Genomic DNA, 16,602 nt, shown 5'->3' on the forward strand with positions numbered 1-16,602 from the left:
AGGAGTTTTGGTCCCAACATTTTAGGAATTAGGGGCCAAAAAGGGCCCAAATAAGCATTTTTTTGGTTTTCGCTCTATAACTTTAGTTTAAGTTAATAGAAATCTATGAAATTTTGACACAAGGTTTATGACCACAAAAGAAAGGTTGGGATTGATTTTGGGAGTTAAGGTCTCAACAGTTTAGGAATTAGGGGCCAAAAAGGGACCCAAATAAGCATTTTTCTTGGTTTTCGCACCATAACTTTAGTATAAGTAAATAGAAATCTATGAAATTTAAACACAAGGTTTATGACCATAAAAGGAAGGTTGGTATTGATTTTGGGAGTTTTGGTCCTAACAGTGTAGGAAAAAGGGGCCCAAAGGGTCCAAAATTAAACTTTGTTTGATTTCATCAAGAATTGAATAATTGGGGTTCTTTGATATGTGGAATCTAGCTGTGTATGTAGATTCTTAATTTTTGGTCCCATTTTCAAATTGGTTTAAGGTCCAAAGGGTCCAAAATTAAACTTAGTTTGATTTTGACAAAAAATTAATCGGTTGGGTTCTTTGATATGCTGAATCAAAAAATGTATTTAGATTCTTGATTATTGGCCCAGTTTTCAAGTTGGTCCAAATCGGGGTCTAAAATTAAACATTGTTTGATTTCATTAAAAATTGAATAAATGGGGTTCTTTGATATGCCAAATCTAACTGTGTATGTAGATTCTTCATTTTTGGTCCTGTTTTCAAATTGGTCTGCATTAAAGTCCAAAGGGTCCAAAATTAAACTTAGTTTGATTTTAACAAAAATTGAAATCTTGGGGTTCTTTGATATGCTGAATCCAAACATGTACTTAGATTTTTGATTATGGGCCCAGTTTTCAAGTTGGTCCAAATCAGGATCTAAAATATTATATTAAGTATTGTGCAATAGCAAGTCTTTTCAATTGCACAGTACAATGTATTGCACAATGGGAAGAAATATCTAATTGCACAATATTGTGAAATAGCAATATTTTTTTTTAATTAGAGTTATCTTTCTTTGTCCAGAATAGTAAGCAAGAAATATCTAATTGCCCAATATTGTGAAATAGCAATATTATTTTTTAATTGGAGTTATCTTTCTTTGTCCAGAATCAACTCAGATCTTTGTTATATACAATGTATATTCACTTTTTACTACCAACTGATAGATTAAAATAATCTTTACCATTCAGTGATAACAAGCAGTTTTTTTACATCTTAATATTTTATGATGTATTTAAATGAGTAGTTATTGTTGCAAACTCCATTAGAAATTTAATTGAGATTAATTTGGAATAAGGGAAAGGGGGATGTGATTAAAAAAATTGGGTTAAATTTTCTCATTTGAAATGAAAAATTTTGACATAATTTTTTTTTTGAGAGGATTAATATTCAACAGCATAGTGAATTGCTCTAAGAGAAAACAAAAATTTTAAGTTCATTAGAACACATTCATTCTGTGTCAGAAACCTATGCTGTGTCAACTATTTAATCACAATCCAAATTTAGAGCTGAATCCAGCTTGAATGTTGTGACCATACTTGCCCCAACCATTCAGGGTTCAACCTCTGCGGTCGTATAAAGCTACGCCCTGCGGAGCATCTGGTTACATTTTAATATTTTATGATGTATTTAAATGAGTAATTATTGTTGCAAACTCCATTAGAAATTGGAATTGTGATTAGTTTTGGAATAAAGGATAGGGGGATGTGAAAAAAAAAATTGGGGTGGGGATTCAATTTTTCTCATTTGAAATTTCATAATTAAAAAGAATTTTCTTCAAACATTTTTTTGAGAGGATTAATATTCAACAGCAAAGTGAATTGCTCAAAGGCAAAACAAAAATTTTAAGTTCATTAGACCACATTAGAAACCTATGCTGTGTCAACTATTTAATCACAATCCAAATTAAGAGCTGAATCCAGCTTGAATGTTGTGTCCATACTTGCACCAACCGTTCAGGGTTCAACCTCTGCGGTCGTATAAAGCTGCGCCCTGCTGAGCATCTGGTTTTATATAAATAAGCCGTTAGTTTTCTTGTTTGAATTGTTTTACATAGTCATATCAGGGCCATTTATAGCTGACTATACTTTGGTCATTGTTAAAGGCCGTACGGTGACCTATAGTTGTAATGTATGTGTCATTTTGGCCTCTTGTGGACAGTTGTCTCATTGGCAATCATATCACACCTTCTTTTTTATATATACACTGTTTACACTAGGGTCTATATTTGTAGACAACAGTATCAACATTCGGCAGTCCTGAAAAAAAAATGCCCATAAAAATTCAAAGTAGATCTAATCTTTCTGAAACATAAAATGCATTCAACTTTTATATATCTAGTTGGTGCTACACCTTAAATTTTTCCAACTGCATAAGTTTGTGTAATTTACGAGATGTAAACACAGCCTTCTTTGTCTAAAAGTTTTTTGAGGAAATTTAATTTAAAGACCATAGCGTCCATGATCATATTTAGTTTAATGTCTCCAGGGAAAGTGTTGATAAGTAATCACAGATTACTCTAGGTTTGGATTAGAACATAGAGTCAACAAATGAATTGCATTTCCCTTGTATATATGTCATTTATTTACAGTGAGTTTAGTTCAGTTTAGTGATCTTGTTCTACTCTGTTTGAACAGCAGGTCAATTGTTATTTCTTTGTCAGATTACTTAATTTAAGCAGGTAATTAAACAAGGGAAATATCACTGTCAGGTTCAAAGTTACTTGTACTATAATATTTTTTTCTGTAAAATTTTAGAATTAATGGGATGTAACAGTACTGTATTACAAAAAACTATTCATTTTTATTTTCCACATTTATTTTGACCACAATTATATTTGTTAAAACACACATTTCTGTCATTTGTAAAGAATAACTGGATCAAAACTATACATTATTTCTAAATTTGCAGTTATTCCTTGTATGTTTGTTGCATCATGTAATACTTATTTAACCCAAAGTTCTTGTGTGGATTTGTTGAGATTAATCTATATTACCTCTGTGTTAGAGAGAAAAAACTGACATGTTTTCTGCTCTGAACAAAAAAAGAAATGCGTTGATTTACACTTGACTTCATTTACCAGTATTATTATTAAATTATACTTTTTACAGTTAGATGAATTGAACAGTTCTGATGTAAGTAGACCAAAGGAAGGATCTAAGGAGGGACGTAAACAGTTACCACCAATCCCAGATTCAGAAGAAGATATGGCGGGTACACAGAAACAGATTAAAACTGGTATCCATGGATTTGAAAACTTCAAATTAGAATACTCACTGATGGCTGAGTAGTAAGTATTTCCAGTGATATAACTGGGCAATTGTCTTTGTCATTCTTTATTCTTGTTGATAGAATTCAGGGGCGGATTTAGGCGGGGCGTGGCGGGCAGGCGCCCTCCCCCCTAAAATTTGCAAAGCATTGGTTGTGAATGTCCCCAGATCAATAAAGTATTTGAACAGACGACGAAAAATCGCCAAATTTTTAAGTGTGGCCCAAGGCTCCAACTTGGAATTCCATATTACATAGGATCCCATGAAAATAAAGATCTCATTCTGAATTTAGTGGTTTGCGGTAAAAAAAGTTATATAAAAAGTTTGGCACGACCTCCAAAAACAACAAAAAATAATAATATAAAAAACATTGTAAAAAGACAATGAAAAATCGCTGGCAAAAGTAGAATTTTTTGTTTTTTAAATCAGATATTGGTCAGGTGAGCTATAGTTGAGTCAATGAATAGAAGCTCACACATTCTTGTTAATTATGGTGATTGTAGATTGACAGGGGTGGATTTATGCAGTTTTAGCTTGAAACTTTAATTTCTTGCTTATTTTAACTTTCTTGCTTATTTTAACACAAAAAAATCGCCATGTTTTGCTTGCCATGCAAGATATCTACATTGCACCCAAGAATGTTCCAATAATTTTGAAAATCATACCTCAAAAAATAAATTTTGTGCAACTACATGTGTTTTCTCTCACAGTTGAATATTTTAGATACTTGAATAGTTGGATTTAATAGAAACTCTTATTATTACATTGGCAATGGATGTTTTAATGGAAATAAAATAGAAAATCCCAGGAGTTTATGTTTATTTCAAAATATAAGAGATTAGAAATAAAATGGTTATTTCTTCCAATTATCAACATGAAAAAGTCGTATTATTTTCAACAACAGCTCTCTGAATAAAAGGTTTTCAGTTGATTTGTCTAATAGTTGAATGCATATATTCTATTCCAGTAAATTACTGATGCAGCAGAAAATTCCAGGGTGCTATTTGATGCCATCAGCTTTATCACCTCTTAGTAAGTTTTATTCTGTGTTACTTGGCATTTTGATGTCTCTTCTGTATCTACACTAGTGGAACACTTGAAATAGAAATTATCCTGTGACACAATTTGCCACATCTGTGCTTTCTGAATATGTTGAGGTATTTGTCTTTTTGTCAATTTACCAAATTGTTTCCCAATATAGATTCAGGTATTATAAGATATATCTACAAGTTAAAGGTACCCTTGATAACTAACATGTTTTGAAACTGAATTAAGACCAAAGCTTTAGACATTTATTTGCACTTGGTTAATCATCCAAACATGTTTTGTGACAAATTGCATAGGCCAATTATATTGGCTTAAGCATGTACATATAATGATTATATTCATTTGATTTGAAAAGAAGAAACTATATTGTGATTTATATGATCCATGATTCATGGGTCTAAATAACTAACTCTTGAATCACAAATATATCATAAAAGAGGGACGAAAGACACCAAAGGGACAGTCAAACTCGTAAATCTAAAACAAACTGACAACGCCATGGCTAAAAATGAAAAAGACAAACAGAAAAACAATAGTACACATGACACAACATAGAAAACTAAAGAATAAACAACACAAACCCCACCAAAAACTAGGGGTGATCTCAGGTGCTCCGGAAGGGTAAGCAGATCCTGCTCCACATGCGGCACCTGTCGTGTTGCTTATGTGATTACAAATCCGGTAAAAAGTCTAATTCGGTAGGTCAAATTCATGAAAGGGAAGGGGATTGTAGTTATGACGTAAGGAACATATCCGATATCATTTGTGAAACGGTTATTCCATAAAGGTCAACCAGCTCGTGATGGCCTCCGTAAAATTTACGAAGGGATGATTTCAACTTCACCATTTGGAACTCTTGGTTTAATAGCTTCCTTGTGAGCAGTAACCCTCTATCAAGAAAATCATGATAGGAAATGCAAGCACGGGAATATCGTATCAATTGGGAGATATATACCCTGTATGCAGGTGCTGCTGGAATGTTGCTACTTAGAAATGGAAAGTTCACAATTGGAAAGCTGAAATCATCTCTTTTGTTGTAAAGTTTTGTCTTCAACCGACCCTCATAAGAACAGCACTCTATCTCTGCTTTATATTGAAAATAAGAAGAAGGTAGTCAACAATAATCTCAAGTGCTCATATATTTCACATGCAGTCAAGTTTGAGGATTAGAAGATTTCTGTAAAGGAGTAGCATAATGTGTGTCACATGTGGATCAGGATTTATTTAACCTTCTGCTGCACCTGATATCACCTGCTTTTTGTTGCAGTTTGTGTTTTTGGTTTTTATCATGACCTTGTCAAGTTGTCAGTATCTTGAAATTTAACCTGGTTTTAATCTACCCCTTAGTATTTTCCACCTATTTTTTTTTACAGCAAAATCATTACAACCATTACAATTGACCAAACAGCAAATATATTTTTAGCTCACCTGGCCCAAAGGGCCAAGTGAGCTTTTCTCATCACTTGGCGTCCGTCGTCTCTTGTCCATCGTCTGTAAACTTTTAGAAAAATCTTCTCCTCTGAAACTTTTGGGCCAAATTAAACCAAACTTAGCCGCAATCATCATTGGGGTATCTAGTTAAAAATGTGTCCGGTGACCCAGCATACCAACCAAGATGGCCGTCACGGCTGAAAATATAACATATGGGTAAAATGCAGTTTTTGGCTTATAACTCAAAAACCAAAGCATTTAGAGGAAATCTGACATGGGATAAAATTATTTATCAGGTCAAGATCTATCTGCCCTGAAATTTTCAGATGAATCGGACATTTCGTTGTTGGGTTTCTGCCCCTGAATTGGTAATTTTAAGGAAAGTTTGCTGTTTTTGGTTATTATCTTGAATACTATTATAGATAGAGATAAACTGTAAACAGCAATAATGTTCAGCAAAGTAAGATTTACAAATAAGTCAAAATGAGCCCTTTCTAGCCAATTTTTAAAAATTTTTGTAAAATATATAAATTTTCACTTACATTTCAACTGAAGCTATTGGGTCAAGTTCCATTAAAGATAGAGATAATTTTAAGCAGCAAGAATGTTTAGAAAAGTAAGATCTACAAACACATCCCCATCACCAAAACACAATTTTGTCATAAATCCATCTGTCTCCTTTGTTTAATATTTACATAGACCAAGGTGAGCGACACAGGCTCTTTGGAGCCTCAGAAACTGCTCCATATGTTATCTTCAGAGATATATACACATATGTATAAAAGAATTCAGACAAATTGTGTAAAGAGAGCTGGGTCTGCCTTTCTATAATTACTTTAATTGTAAGCTATTTTCTATCTTGCATCCTTTGAGCTATCAGGTTATATAGGAGCATTATTCCTTAATTAACGTTTTTCTTAATGAAAACCAACTAGAAAACCAAGATTCTCTCTCTCTTTTCAGTTTGGTATGGTATCTTATTTATGAGACAAGGCCTGTACCAGGAAGGTGTATTCAGATTTAAATTAACAATTCCAGATAATTTCCCTGATGGGGATTGTCCTGTAAGTATGTTACTAAGGCATTGCAAAAATATTTGTTTTCAAGAATTTACTTAGGAAGTGTGGAAACGAAAATATTAGTTTATAATTTCAACAAGTATGACTGGTATTGAATAAATAAAATCAGTTATTTTAGTCTTCATTGAAATTATGATAGAACAAATGAGATAAATATTTGCAAATACTGATAAGGCTTGTTGGAATCTGAAATGACAAGAAATCTTACTTGAGGACAAACCACTAATTTTAGTGAAGAAAATAAATTTTCCATAAAATCATAGCTTCACTATCTTTCTTTTTAAACATAATTTCTTTTAGACAGGTTTTACTTATGAATATATTTGTATTACAGAGTCTAGTCTTTGATTTTCCTGTCTTTCATCCTCTAGTGGATCCTTCTACTGGGGAACTTGATGTAAAAAGAGCTTTTCCAAAATGGAGGTCAGTATCAATATCTTGTATGAATACAACACTGGTTACTGCCAATTCAGAAACTATTGTACACATTTATTATTGCAACGTTTGAAGAATGAAAAACGATAATGTGTCCATTGTACATGGCTGCCCCACCCGCACTCATTTTCCATGTTCAGTGGACCGTGAGGGGTTACGTAATAATTCTGATTTGGCATTTAAATTAGAAAGATCATATGAAAGGGAACATGTGTACTTAGTTTCAAGTTGATTGGACTTCAACTTCATCAAAAACTACCTTGACCAAAAACTTTAACCTGAACTTCGCAGTTCGCACTATCATTTTCTATGTTCAGTGGACCGTGAAATTTGTGTCACAACTTTAATATGGCATTAAAATTAGAAAGATCATATCATGGGGAATATGTGTACTAAGTTTAAAGTTGATTGGACTTCAACTTTATCAAAAACTACTTTGACCAAAAACTTTAACCTGAATCCTGGCGTACGGATGCACAGACAGACGGACGAACAGACGTACAGACCAGAAACCATAATGCTCCTCTACGAGGTGTAGGTGGGGCATAAAAATTAGAGTTTAATTATTGTAATTTTAGGTAAAGCTACCAGATATCAGAATGTAAGGAGTTGCAACTACTATAACTACTTGGTCTGTAATCAGTAGTCAACTGACAACACTGAGGTTGTGTGTTTGAATCCTGTTTGTGTGGGTGCACTCGACTCAATCTTCAACTAACTACAGTTGTCAGTTTTCCTATCGAGGGTCATCATTACTACAGCCATTTACCTTCCTCCACCAATAAAAACTTGTTTCCTAAGAAAAAGCCCAAAAGTGGCACTTAAAAGTGGTGTTTAAAATAAAACACAAATCAATCAATCATTTTCTTGGATCAAGATAAGTTGATATGATAGTTGTAGTTAAGCTTTATATTTAGGACTATCAACATAATATCAATGGTTAGTAAAAATGGCGATACATTTCAGCGTGTGCACTCTTGTTTAAAGACACAAAGACTTTAATTTTACATATTTTATTTAAATCAAGGAAAATTTGGAACATTCCATTTAGATATTGCTTTACAAATTCATACTGTCACGTAAACTGGAAACAATTTTGTTGCAGAAAGAACAATAACCATGTATGGCAGGTGCTGTTGTATGCTAGAAGATGTTTTTATAAAATAGATACAAAATCGCCATGGAATCCAGAAGCTTCTGTATTGTAAGTAACTTTACACCATAGTTATACAACATTTACTTATTCTTATATAGATAGTTGATTTTTCATCAATTTTGATGGAAACTAACAAATATAAACTGAATCAAAATCACTATTAACTATACTTACTGAATGGAAATACAGACTCAAAGGAAAACGATGAGTACAAACTGTATGCAATTCAACTGATACTGAGAGAGTCTCAATATAAATTCAATGATACATTTCAGCCTGTTCACTCTAGATTCAATTTTACTTTTTTTTAAAGTTCTCATATTATGTTTTTACACGAGTTATTAGGGGGTTTAAATGGAAAAGTAATTTTATGCAAATCTAAGAAATGCAAGTATGAATTTATTAGCTCTGTTTACACTTCATCTTCTCAACAAAAGAAGATTAAAACTTTGCCTCTCTGTTTTACAGATATGAAGAAGATACAGATTTGTTCAAGAAAAAAGTGTTGGAGACAGTTGCTCTTAGTAAAGATAAATCTAAAGAACCTGTCAAATCAGATGACCCTCATACAATAAGGTAGGCATGAGCCTTACATGATAAAATGTAATACTCTTTCCATCTGTTTGTGTGTCTTTATGTAACTTATGCTTCTTCTAAACAAACCAGTGTGGATTCATTTGTTTTCGTGGATACCAATTTTCATGGATGGAGGAAAATTGTATTTTCATGTATGTTTGATTTTGTATTTTTTTCCAAACAAGCATATTGAACATTTGATCATCATTGAATATCTAAATACTAAATTTGTGATGAAATATACAAAATTGGTACCCAACAAAAAATAATGACCCCACATTCAATACTGAAATCAAAGATGTACAGTGATGTAGTTGTGGTAAATGTTTTTTCAAACATGCTATAGAAGTCACCTTCATTCATCAAATTCTGTCAGATCCTTTTCTTCTCGTTCTGCTGTAGTCAAAGATATACATTTTCAACCTCAATTAATAGGTCACTTGTCTTTTAAGATCAGTTTCCTTTGGTCCCAAGGGTGACCTTATTATACAGATTTGACTGTATATGGTTTGTGTAGATTTGCATGTAGAATTTTAAGATGAAATTTATCATATTTGCACACACAACTCCTGAGATAGATACATAATCTGCCATGCTTACTTAAGTGTAGGTGCATGCTTTTCAGGAATTGTATTAAAAAACAGAATGTCTGAGTAAGTGCTTTAATTGACAAAATATTATCAGAAACCTTGACCTGATCATCAAAATTATTTAAACACGGAAATACTGTGAAAGTACTATGAGGATATAAAATGAACACTTTATCACACTAGCATATCAATTACGGAAATCTGACTTTCATCGATCAAAAATATTTTTTCATGAAAATTAAAAGATCAAAAGTTGTACAGTTTACTTTCACAGTAGTTTTTATTTTTTATTTTTACAGATATACACCATGGGACCCAAATATACATGAAGACGCCAGAAAACAAATGATTAAACCTAAGGTAAATACAGGTAAACACAGGTATTTCTAGTTTTTGGTAATGGTCAGCTTGCCACAAAACTAACTGGAAGGCTTTTTACCTGGGTGAAGGTTCAAATGTATACTGCTTTTTAGCTCATTTAAAATATATAGATATCAGCTGTATACTAACGTACATTTTCTGATTATTTTAAAAAGAATTCCTGTTATATCCATTAATCACCTTTGTTCAGACTTATGTTGTTGAATGGGAGTCATGGATGCCAATGCAAGGATGATGTTTTCATAAATTACTTAATGTTAATTGAGAAATTATTGTGTGCTTTTATTATTGGGATTTTTGGGGAAATAGCAAAAATGTGTGCTAAATTATTTGGAATTTTTGAAAAGTTGTATGATATTAGATATCATATTGCTCTGAAGTTTATATCTGAGGTTTATATAGCAATGCCTTGGGCAAGTTTGAAAGTCAGTGCTGATCACATTTTACCAGATTGATATTCTCTAGAAATGCAAATTCTATAGAAAATTGCATCGTATTGTACAATTCTTCCAAAATATGAAGTTTATATCAAAAGTTAATATCACCAATGCCAACAGTGCCAATCAACTACTTTAAAAAGAATTCTTATGTTCTTAGAATTATTATTTATACAGAAAATTGCTTTGTAATCACTCTCACAACTACATTTCTTGGTATATCAGCAATGCTATGGGTTTTATCAGCATTGATCTTTTATATTTACAGTAGTTATCTCTCTTTGAAAAGTCATTTATATTGAGCATTGCATTGTAAACAGAAACAGGGCATTATAAAGCATATTTATGCAAATATATGTGTATTTATGATTTATTTTTAAAATTATATGTAAAATGTTCAGGTTCTAACAATAATCAATAGATCATCGCTAATTAACCTTTTTGAACATGTCACTCTGAGTGGGTGTTGTCAAAAGGTAATAAATGCATGATTAACCAATTTAATTATTATAAAAAGAGAGATCTTAATTAAATATGCACGATCTTGTGATCTGTCGATCAACACAAAAGGTTAATTTTTTATCAATATGATATTTCAGGGTAAAAAGAATTCATATATCAATTTCATGTATACTCGATAATTAAGTTTAATTTATATATTGAAACAGAAACAAATCTTCGAATATGCATGGAAGTTTCAGCTGATTAAAACTTTCAAGTTTTTAAGCTGCTTCAAAGCAGACAAATATTTTGATTGAAGTTTGAAAATCAGTGCTGATCAATTATTTTTTATACGACCGCAAAAATTGGTATCACGTCGCCAGCGTCATCCGAAGACTGATGGTTTCCAGATAATAACTTTAGTATAAGTAAATAGAAATCTATGAAATTTAAACACAAGGTTTATGACCATAAAAGGAAGGTTGGGATTCATTTTGGGAGTTATGGTCCCAACAGTTTAGGAATTAAGGGCCCAAAGGGGCCCAAAACAAGCATTTATCTAGATTCAGGACAATAAGTTGTGTATAAGTATTTTAATTATTCTGAAATTGTACCACATTGTTCATACCATTAAGTGTTAAAGTGTATGGATCTCTCTGAAATTATACTACAAGGTTTCTTACTACAAAGGAAAGGCTGGAATTGAATTTTGAGGTTTTTGTTCCAAGGGAAGTTTTAATAAGTGAGGGGCCAAAAAAAGGGCCGAAATAATATATTTTGTAGTTTTCAGTCAATAACTTGTTAAAGTTTTTAAATCTCTCTAAAATTATACCACAAGTTTCCATACTACAAAGGGATGGTTATAGCGGGTAATGGATCAAATCATTAAGCAATTAGGGGCAAAAAAGTGGGAAAAAACAAGGGTTTTTCTGGTTAAAGGACAATTTAGACAATTTAAATGCAGTGTAAGGGAGGTAATCCAATTAAAATTTAAAGAATACTGTTATATATATAGATATGTTTGATAACTTGATTACCTCCCTTATATTGCTTAAAAATCATGTTTTAAGAAATGGTAATTGTTTTGAGATGTGTAGCTGTAAATTTATTTTTAGAAGTTACTGTTAAGTAATTAATATTAATTTTAATCATGACTGTAATTCATTTTATTTTTTTAACACTTTAAGTGATGTATTAAAAAATGAGTAGTTATTGTTGCCAACCCATTAGAAATTTGAATTGAGATTATTTTTGGAATAAGGGATTGGAGGCGGTGAAAAAAATGGGGAGGGGTGGGGGTAAAATGTTTCTCATTTCAGATTTCAGAAATTAAAAAGAATATTTTGAGGGGATTAATTTTCAACAGCATAGTGTATTGCTCAAAAGCAAAAACAAATTTTTACATTCATTTAATGACATTCATTCTGTGTCAGAAACCTATGCTGTGTCAACTATTTAATCACAATCTAAATTCAGAGCTGTATCAAGCTTGAATGTTGTGTCCATACCTCTGCCGTCGTATAAAGCTGCACCCTGCGGAGCATCTGGTTTTACTTTTATGCCCTTGGAAATATTGATAATATGAAAAATTGCATTTTTATACGACCACAAATTTTGAAAAAAATTTTCGTCGTATATTGCTATCACGTTGGCGTCAACGGCGTCGTCGTCCGAATACTTTTAGTTTTCGCACTCTAACTTTAGTAAAAGTGAATATAAATCTATAAAATTTTATCACAAGGTTTATGACCACAAAAGGAAGGTTGGTATTGATTTTGGGAGTTTTGGTCCCAACATTTTAGGAATTAGGGTCCAAAAAGGGCCCAAATAAGCATTTTCTTGGTTTTCGCACTATAACTTTAGCTTAAGTTAATAGAAATCTATGAAATTTTGACACAAGGTTTATGACCACAAAAGAAAGGTTGGGATTGATTTTGGGAGTTTTGGTTTCAATAGTGTAGGAATTAGGGGCCAAAAAAGGGCCCAAATAAGCATTATTCTTGGTTTTCGCACAATAACTTTAGTTTAAGTAAATAGAAAATAATGAAATTTAAACACAATGTTTATGACCACAAAAGGAAGGTTGGTATTGATTTTGGGAGTTTAGGTCCCAACAGTTTAGGAATTAGGGGCCAAAAAGGGACCCAAATAAGCATTTTTCTTGGTTTTCGCACCATAACTTTAGTATAAGTAAATAGAAATCTATGAAATTTAAACACAAGGTTTATGACCATAAAAGGAAGGTTGGTAATGATTTTGGGAGTTTTGGTCCTAACAGTTTAGGAATAAGGGGCCCAAAGGGTCCAAAATTAAACTTTGTTTGATTTCATCAAAATTGAATAATTGGGGTTCTTTGATATGCAGAATCTAACTGTGTATGTAGATTTTTAACTTTTGGTCCCGTTTTCAAATTGGTCTACATTAAGGTCCAAAGGGTCCAAAATTAAACTTCGTTTGATTTTGACAAAAAATTAATTGGTTGGGTTCTTTGATATGCTGAATCTAAAAATGTACTTAGATTCTTGATTTTCGGCCCAGTTTTCAAGTTGGTCCGAATCGGGGTCCAAAATTAAACTTTGTTTGATTTCATCAAAAATTGAATAAATGGGGTTCTTTGATATGCCAAATCTAACTGTGTATGTAGATTCCTCATTTTTGGTCTTGTTTTCAAATTGGTCACATTAAAGTCCAAAGGGTCCAAAATTAAACTTAGTTTGATTTTAACAAAAAATGAAATCTTAGGGTTCTTTGATATGCTGAATCCAAACATGTACTTAGATTTTTGATTCTGGGCCCAGTTTTCAAGTTGGTCCAAATCAGGATCTAAAATTATTATATTAAGTTTTGTGCAATAGCAAGTCTTTTCAACTGCACAGTATTGCGCAATGGCAAGAAATATCTTATTGCAAAATATTGTGAAATAGCAATTTTGTTTTTAATTAGAGTTATCTTTCTTTGTCCAGAATAGTAAGCAGGAAATATCTAATTGTAAGAATTTTTTTTATTTGGAGTTATCTTTCTTTGTCCAGAATCAACTTAAATCTTTGTTATATACAATGTATATTCACTTTTTACTACCAACTGATAAACTAAAATAATCTTTACCATTCAGTGATAACAAGCAGTTTTTTTACATCTTAATATTTTATGATGTATTTAAATGAGTAGTTATTGTTGCAAACTCCATTAGAAATTTAATTGAGATTAGTTTTGGAATAAGGGAAAGGGGGATGTGATTAAAAAAATTGGGTTAAATTTTTCTCATTTGAAATTTCATAAATAAAAAGAAAATTTCTTCAAACATTTTTTGAGAGGATAAATATTCAACAGCATAGTGAATTGCTCTACAGTGGCGGATCCAGGAAAAAATTTGGGGGTGGTCCCAAATGAATATTGAATGGTATGAAAAAGGTTAAAAAAAATACCTTCGACATTATGAAAGATCATGAATTTGGACAACACCATGCGATGCACATATTCCTAGGTAAAGGAATTTTAAGACTGATTTTTATTTAAGACTCTATACAATATCTTGCAATCTAAAATAGCACAACATAGAACTGTCATCTGAATAAGGCAAGCTGTAAAAAAGGTTTAGCTAAAATGTTCCGAATCGGTAAAAATAGTTTTACGTAAAATTGTTCAAAATTTACTAATTTAACAAACTTAAGAGTCGTTTATCAGGTCATTCAACATCATTGTTTGCGGGGTTTCCTTGCAAAGTTATCTATAATTTGTTTTCTGTTTAGTTCAAAACCAAACTGTAGTGCACATGCATCAACGCAAGTCCGTTTAAACGCGATTGTCCCATAGTTGTTCTCGGGTAGGTTTTTAGAAGTGATAACTCACTGTTGGATCGCACACATTCGCAACTCGTCACCCCCATGGTAGATATGATTTTTAAGATAACAGAAATAATTGGAAAGTCGGTTTTGCAACATTCTTTCAAAGCACCGGCTACAGTTTCTGGTTTTGAAAGCATTGACTCGCAAGTCTTTTGCCACAAACGCAGTACGGAAGCTTAGGCATTGAAGATGGACTCGGCAAATCAGTATAGTAAAAGTCTACAAAATGTTTAATTTCATCAAATGTTGCGCTTTGTACAAATGCCGGTACCAACTTCAGTGCTTCAATTGCTGTTGATGTTGGGGGAAGGGAGGGGGCTCAAAGAGATAGATAAACAAATTTGATTTAATTCATTCATAATGATTGTTTTTTTTCTTCAAAATGTACATAAACGAAATTTAAAACCGAGACTCCGTTAGTTGGAGCTGAGAACGAAAAGGGAATAGGGAAAAGGTAACGAATGGGGAATAGGGAATAGGTAACCAACTTGACGCCCATCAACTTCTTCATATTGACGAGCTGTTTTGACAATTTAATAACATGTATACAGGTGAAACGCATTGATCCGTATTCTATCATTGTGACACCTCCAGGTATCCAGGTAATCCATAACCAATTAGTGCGATGAAAGGATTAATCTTAAGTGTTAATTTGTTAATTAGCTAGTTATTGAAAAAATAGACACTTTAAAAAAAAATTGAGGTTCGTCATGGGGGTGGTCCGGTGCACCGTGGGACCACCCCCTGGATCCGCCACTGCTCTAAGAGAAAACAAAAATTTTAAGTTCATTAGAACACATTCATTCTGTGTCAGAAACCTATGCTGTGTCAACTATTTAATCACAATCCAAATTTAGAGCTGAATCCAGCTTGAATGTTGTGTCCATACTTGCCCCAACCGTTCAGGGTTCAACCTCTGCGGTCGTATAAAGCTACGCCCTGCGGAGCATCTGGTTAGCACTTTCATGTGTTCAGATCTTGCCAGGTTTTTTTGAAATTTATATTGTAGATTTATATCATCAATGTTTCAAACCAATTTGAAAATCATGGCCGAAAATTATTTTGATAAAAAATAATATGTCTCATGGAAAATTGCATTGTTAGTGTCCTCATGTGTACAATTCTTGCCAGAATTATATGTAACATAAATTATATGTTTATATCAATGTCTTCTACACTTTCGAAAAGAACTGTTGATTAAATATTTTAACAAGTTATGCACCTTGGTAAAATTGATTAGAATGGAAATTGAATTGCATTTGCTCTGAAGTCTGAAGCCTTCATTTCTCTAAGCTATTTATAAATTGTTTTTTGTGTTATTGCACTTGAAACTTTGATAAAATATGTGTCACACAGGGGACATAAGAACTTCGTTCTTTTTTTAAATTTACCTTATTTCATGTTTGCTGACATTTTTTTTGTACCTAATTGTTACCATCCACCCCAAACCATTCATTTTATATCCCTTCTCTAGGAGAGAACAGAATGACTCTATATTTGGTTAGCAGTTTGTCGCTGATGGGGCTTAACTTGGTTCAGATTTGTCGGTCCCAACTTTCTGTTTTCAGATCCTTTGAATTAGGATTGAGGGTAAATAAAAAGGATCATTTTGAACATGTTTTATACTTTAGTTAAAGTTACTGTACTGTTAGAAGTGTCATTTAATTGTGCCTCACTAAGTGGGCCCTGAATCAGTTAATAGTTGTGGATGATTTATAATCATTTAACATAATTAAGAACAGATGCATTTTCTTTAGTCTATGATTCTGTTATTCAGGTAAATGCTGCATTACTTATATTGCATAAGATTTGATAGGAAGGGGTAATGACCAGAAGTATATCTAGAAATACTTGTTGTTTGCTACTACTAATAGCTTGAACACATTAGTTCATGCAAATGTAATAGGTA

At 32.4% G+C, this 16,602-nt stretch overlaps 1 protein-coding gene across 8 annotated transcripts in view; it reads left to right on the forward strand.

Annotated features, from left to right (window-relative positions):
• Positions 1 to 16,602, forward strand: part of LOC134721306 (AKT-interacting protein-like) — a 39,789-nt gene that overhangs the window by 18,858 nt on the left and 4,329 nt on the right. For 6 of the 8 annotated variants that reach the window (XM_063584198.1, XM_063584197.1, XM_063584200.1 and 3 more), the window contains 7 exons: positions 3,117 to 3,295; positions 4,243 to 4,307; positions 6,717 to 6,817; positions 7,167 to 7,255; positions 8,373 to 8,471; positions 8,892 to 8,999; positions 9,889 to 9,949. In XM_063584198.1, the coding sequence (XP_063440268.1) occupies positions 3,117 to 3,295; positions 4,243 to 4,307; positions 6,717 to 6,817; positions 7,167 to 7,255; positions 8,373 to 8,471; positions 8,892 to 8,999; positions 9,889 to 9,949 (702 nt within the window). Of the gene's footprint in view, positions 1 to 2,579; positions 2,687 to 3,116; positions 3,296 to 4,242; positions 4,308 to 6,716; positions 6,818 to 7,166; positions 7,256 to 8,372; positions 8,472 to 8,891; positions 9,000 to 9,888; positions 9,960 to 16,602 lie in introns of those variants that run through there. The other 2 variants (XM_063584203.1, XM_063584202.1) reach the window with 2 other exon arrangements.

The sequence above is a fragment of the Mytilus trossulus genome, chromosome 6, assembly GCF_036588685.1.
Source record: "Mytilus trossulus isolate FHL-02 chromosome 6, PNRI_Mtr1.1.1.hap1, whole genome shotgun sequence".
In the NCBI taxonomy this organism is placed as follows: domain Eukaryota; kingdom Metazoa; phylum Mollusca; class Bivalvia; order Mytilida; family Mytilidae; genus Mytilus; species Mytilus trossulus.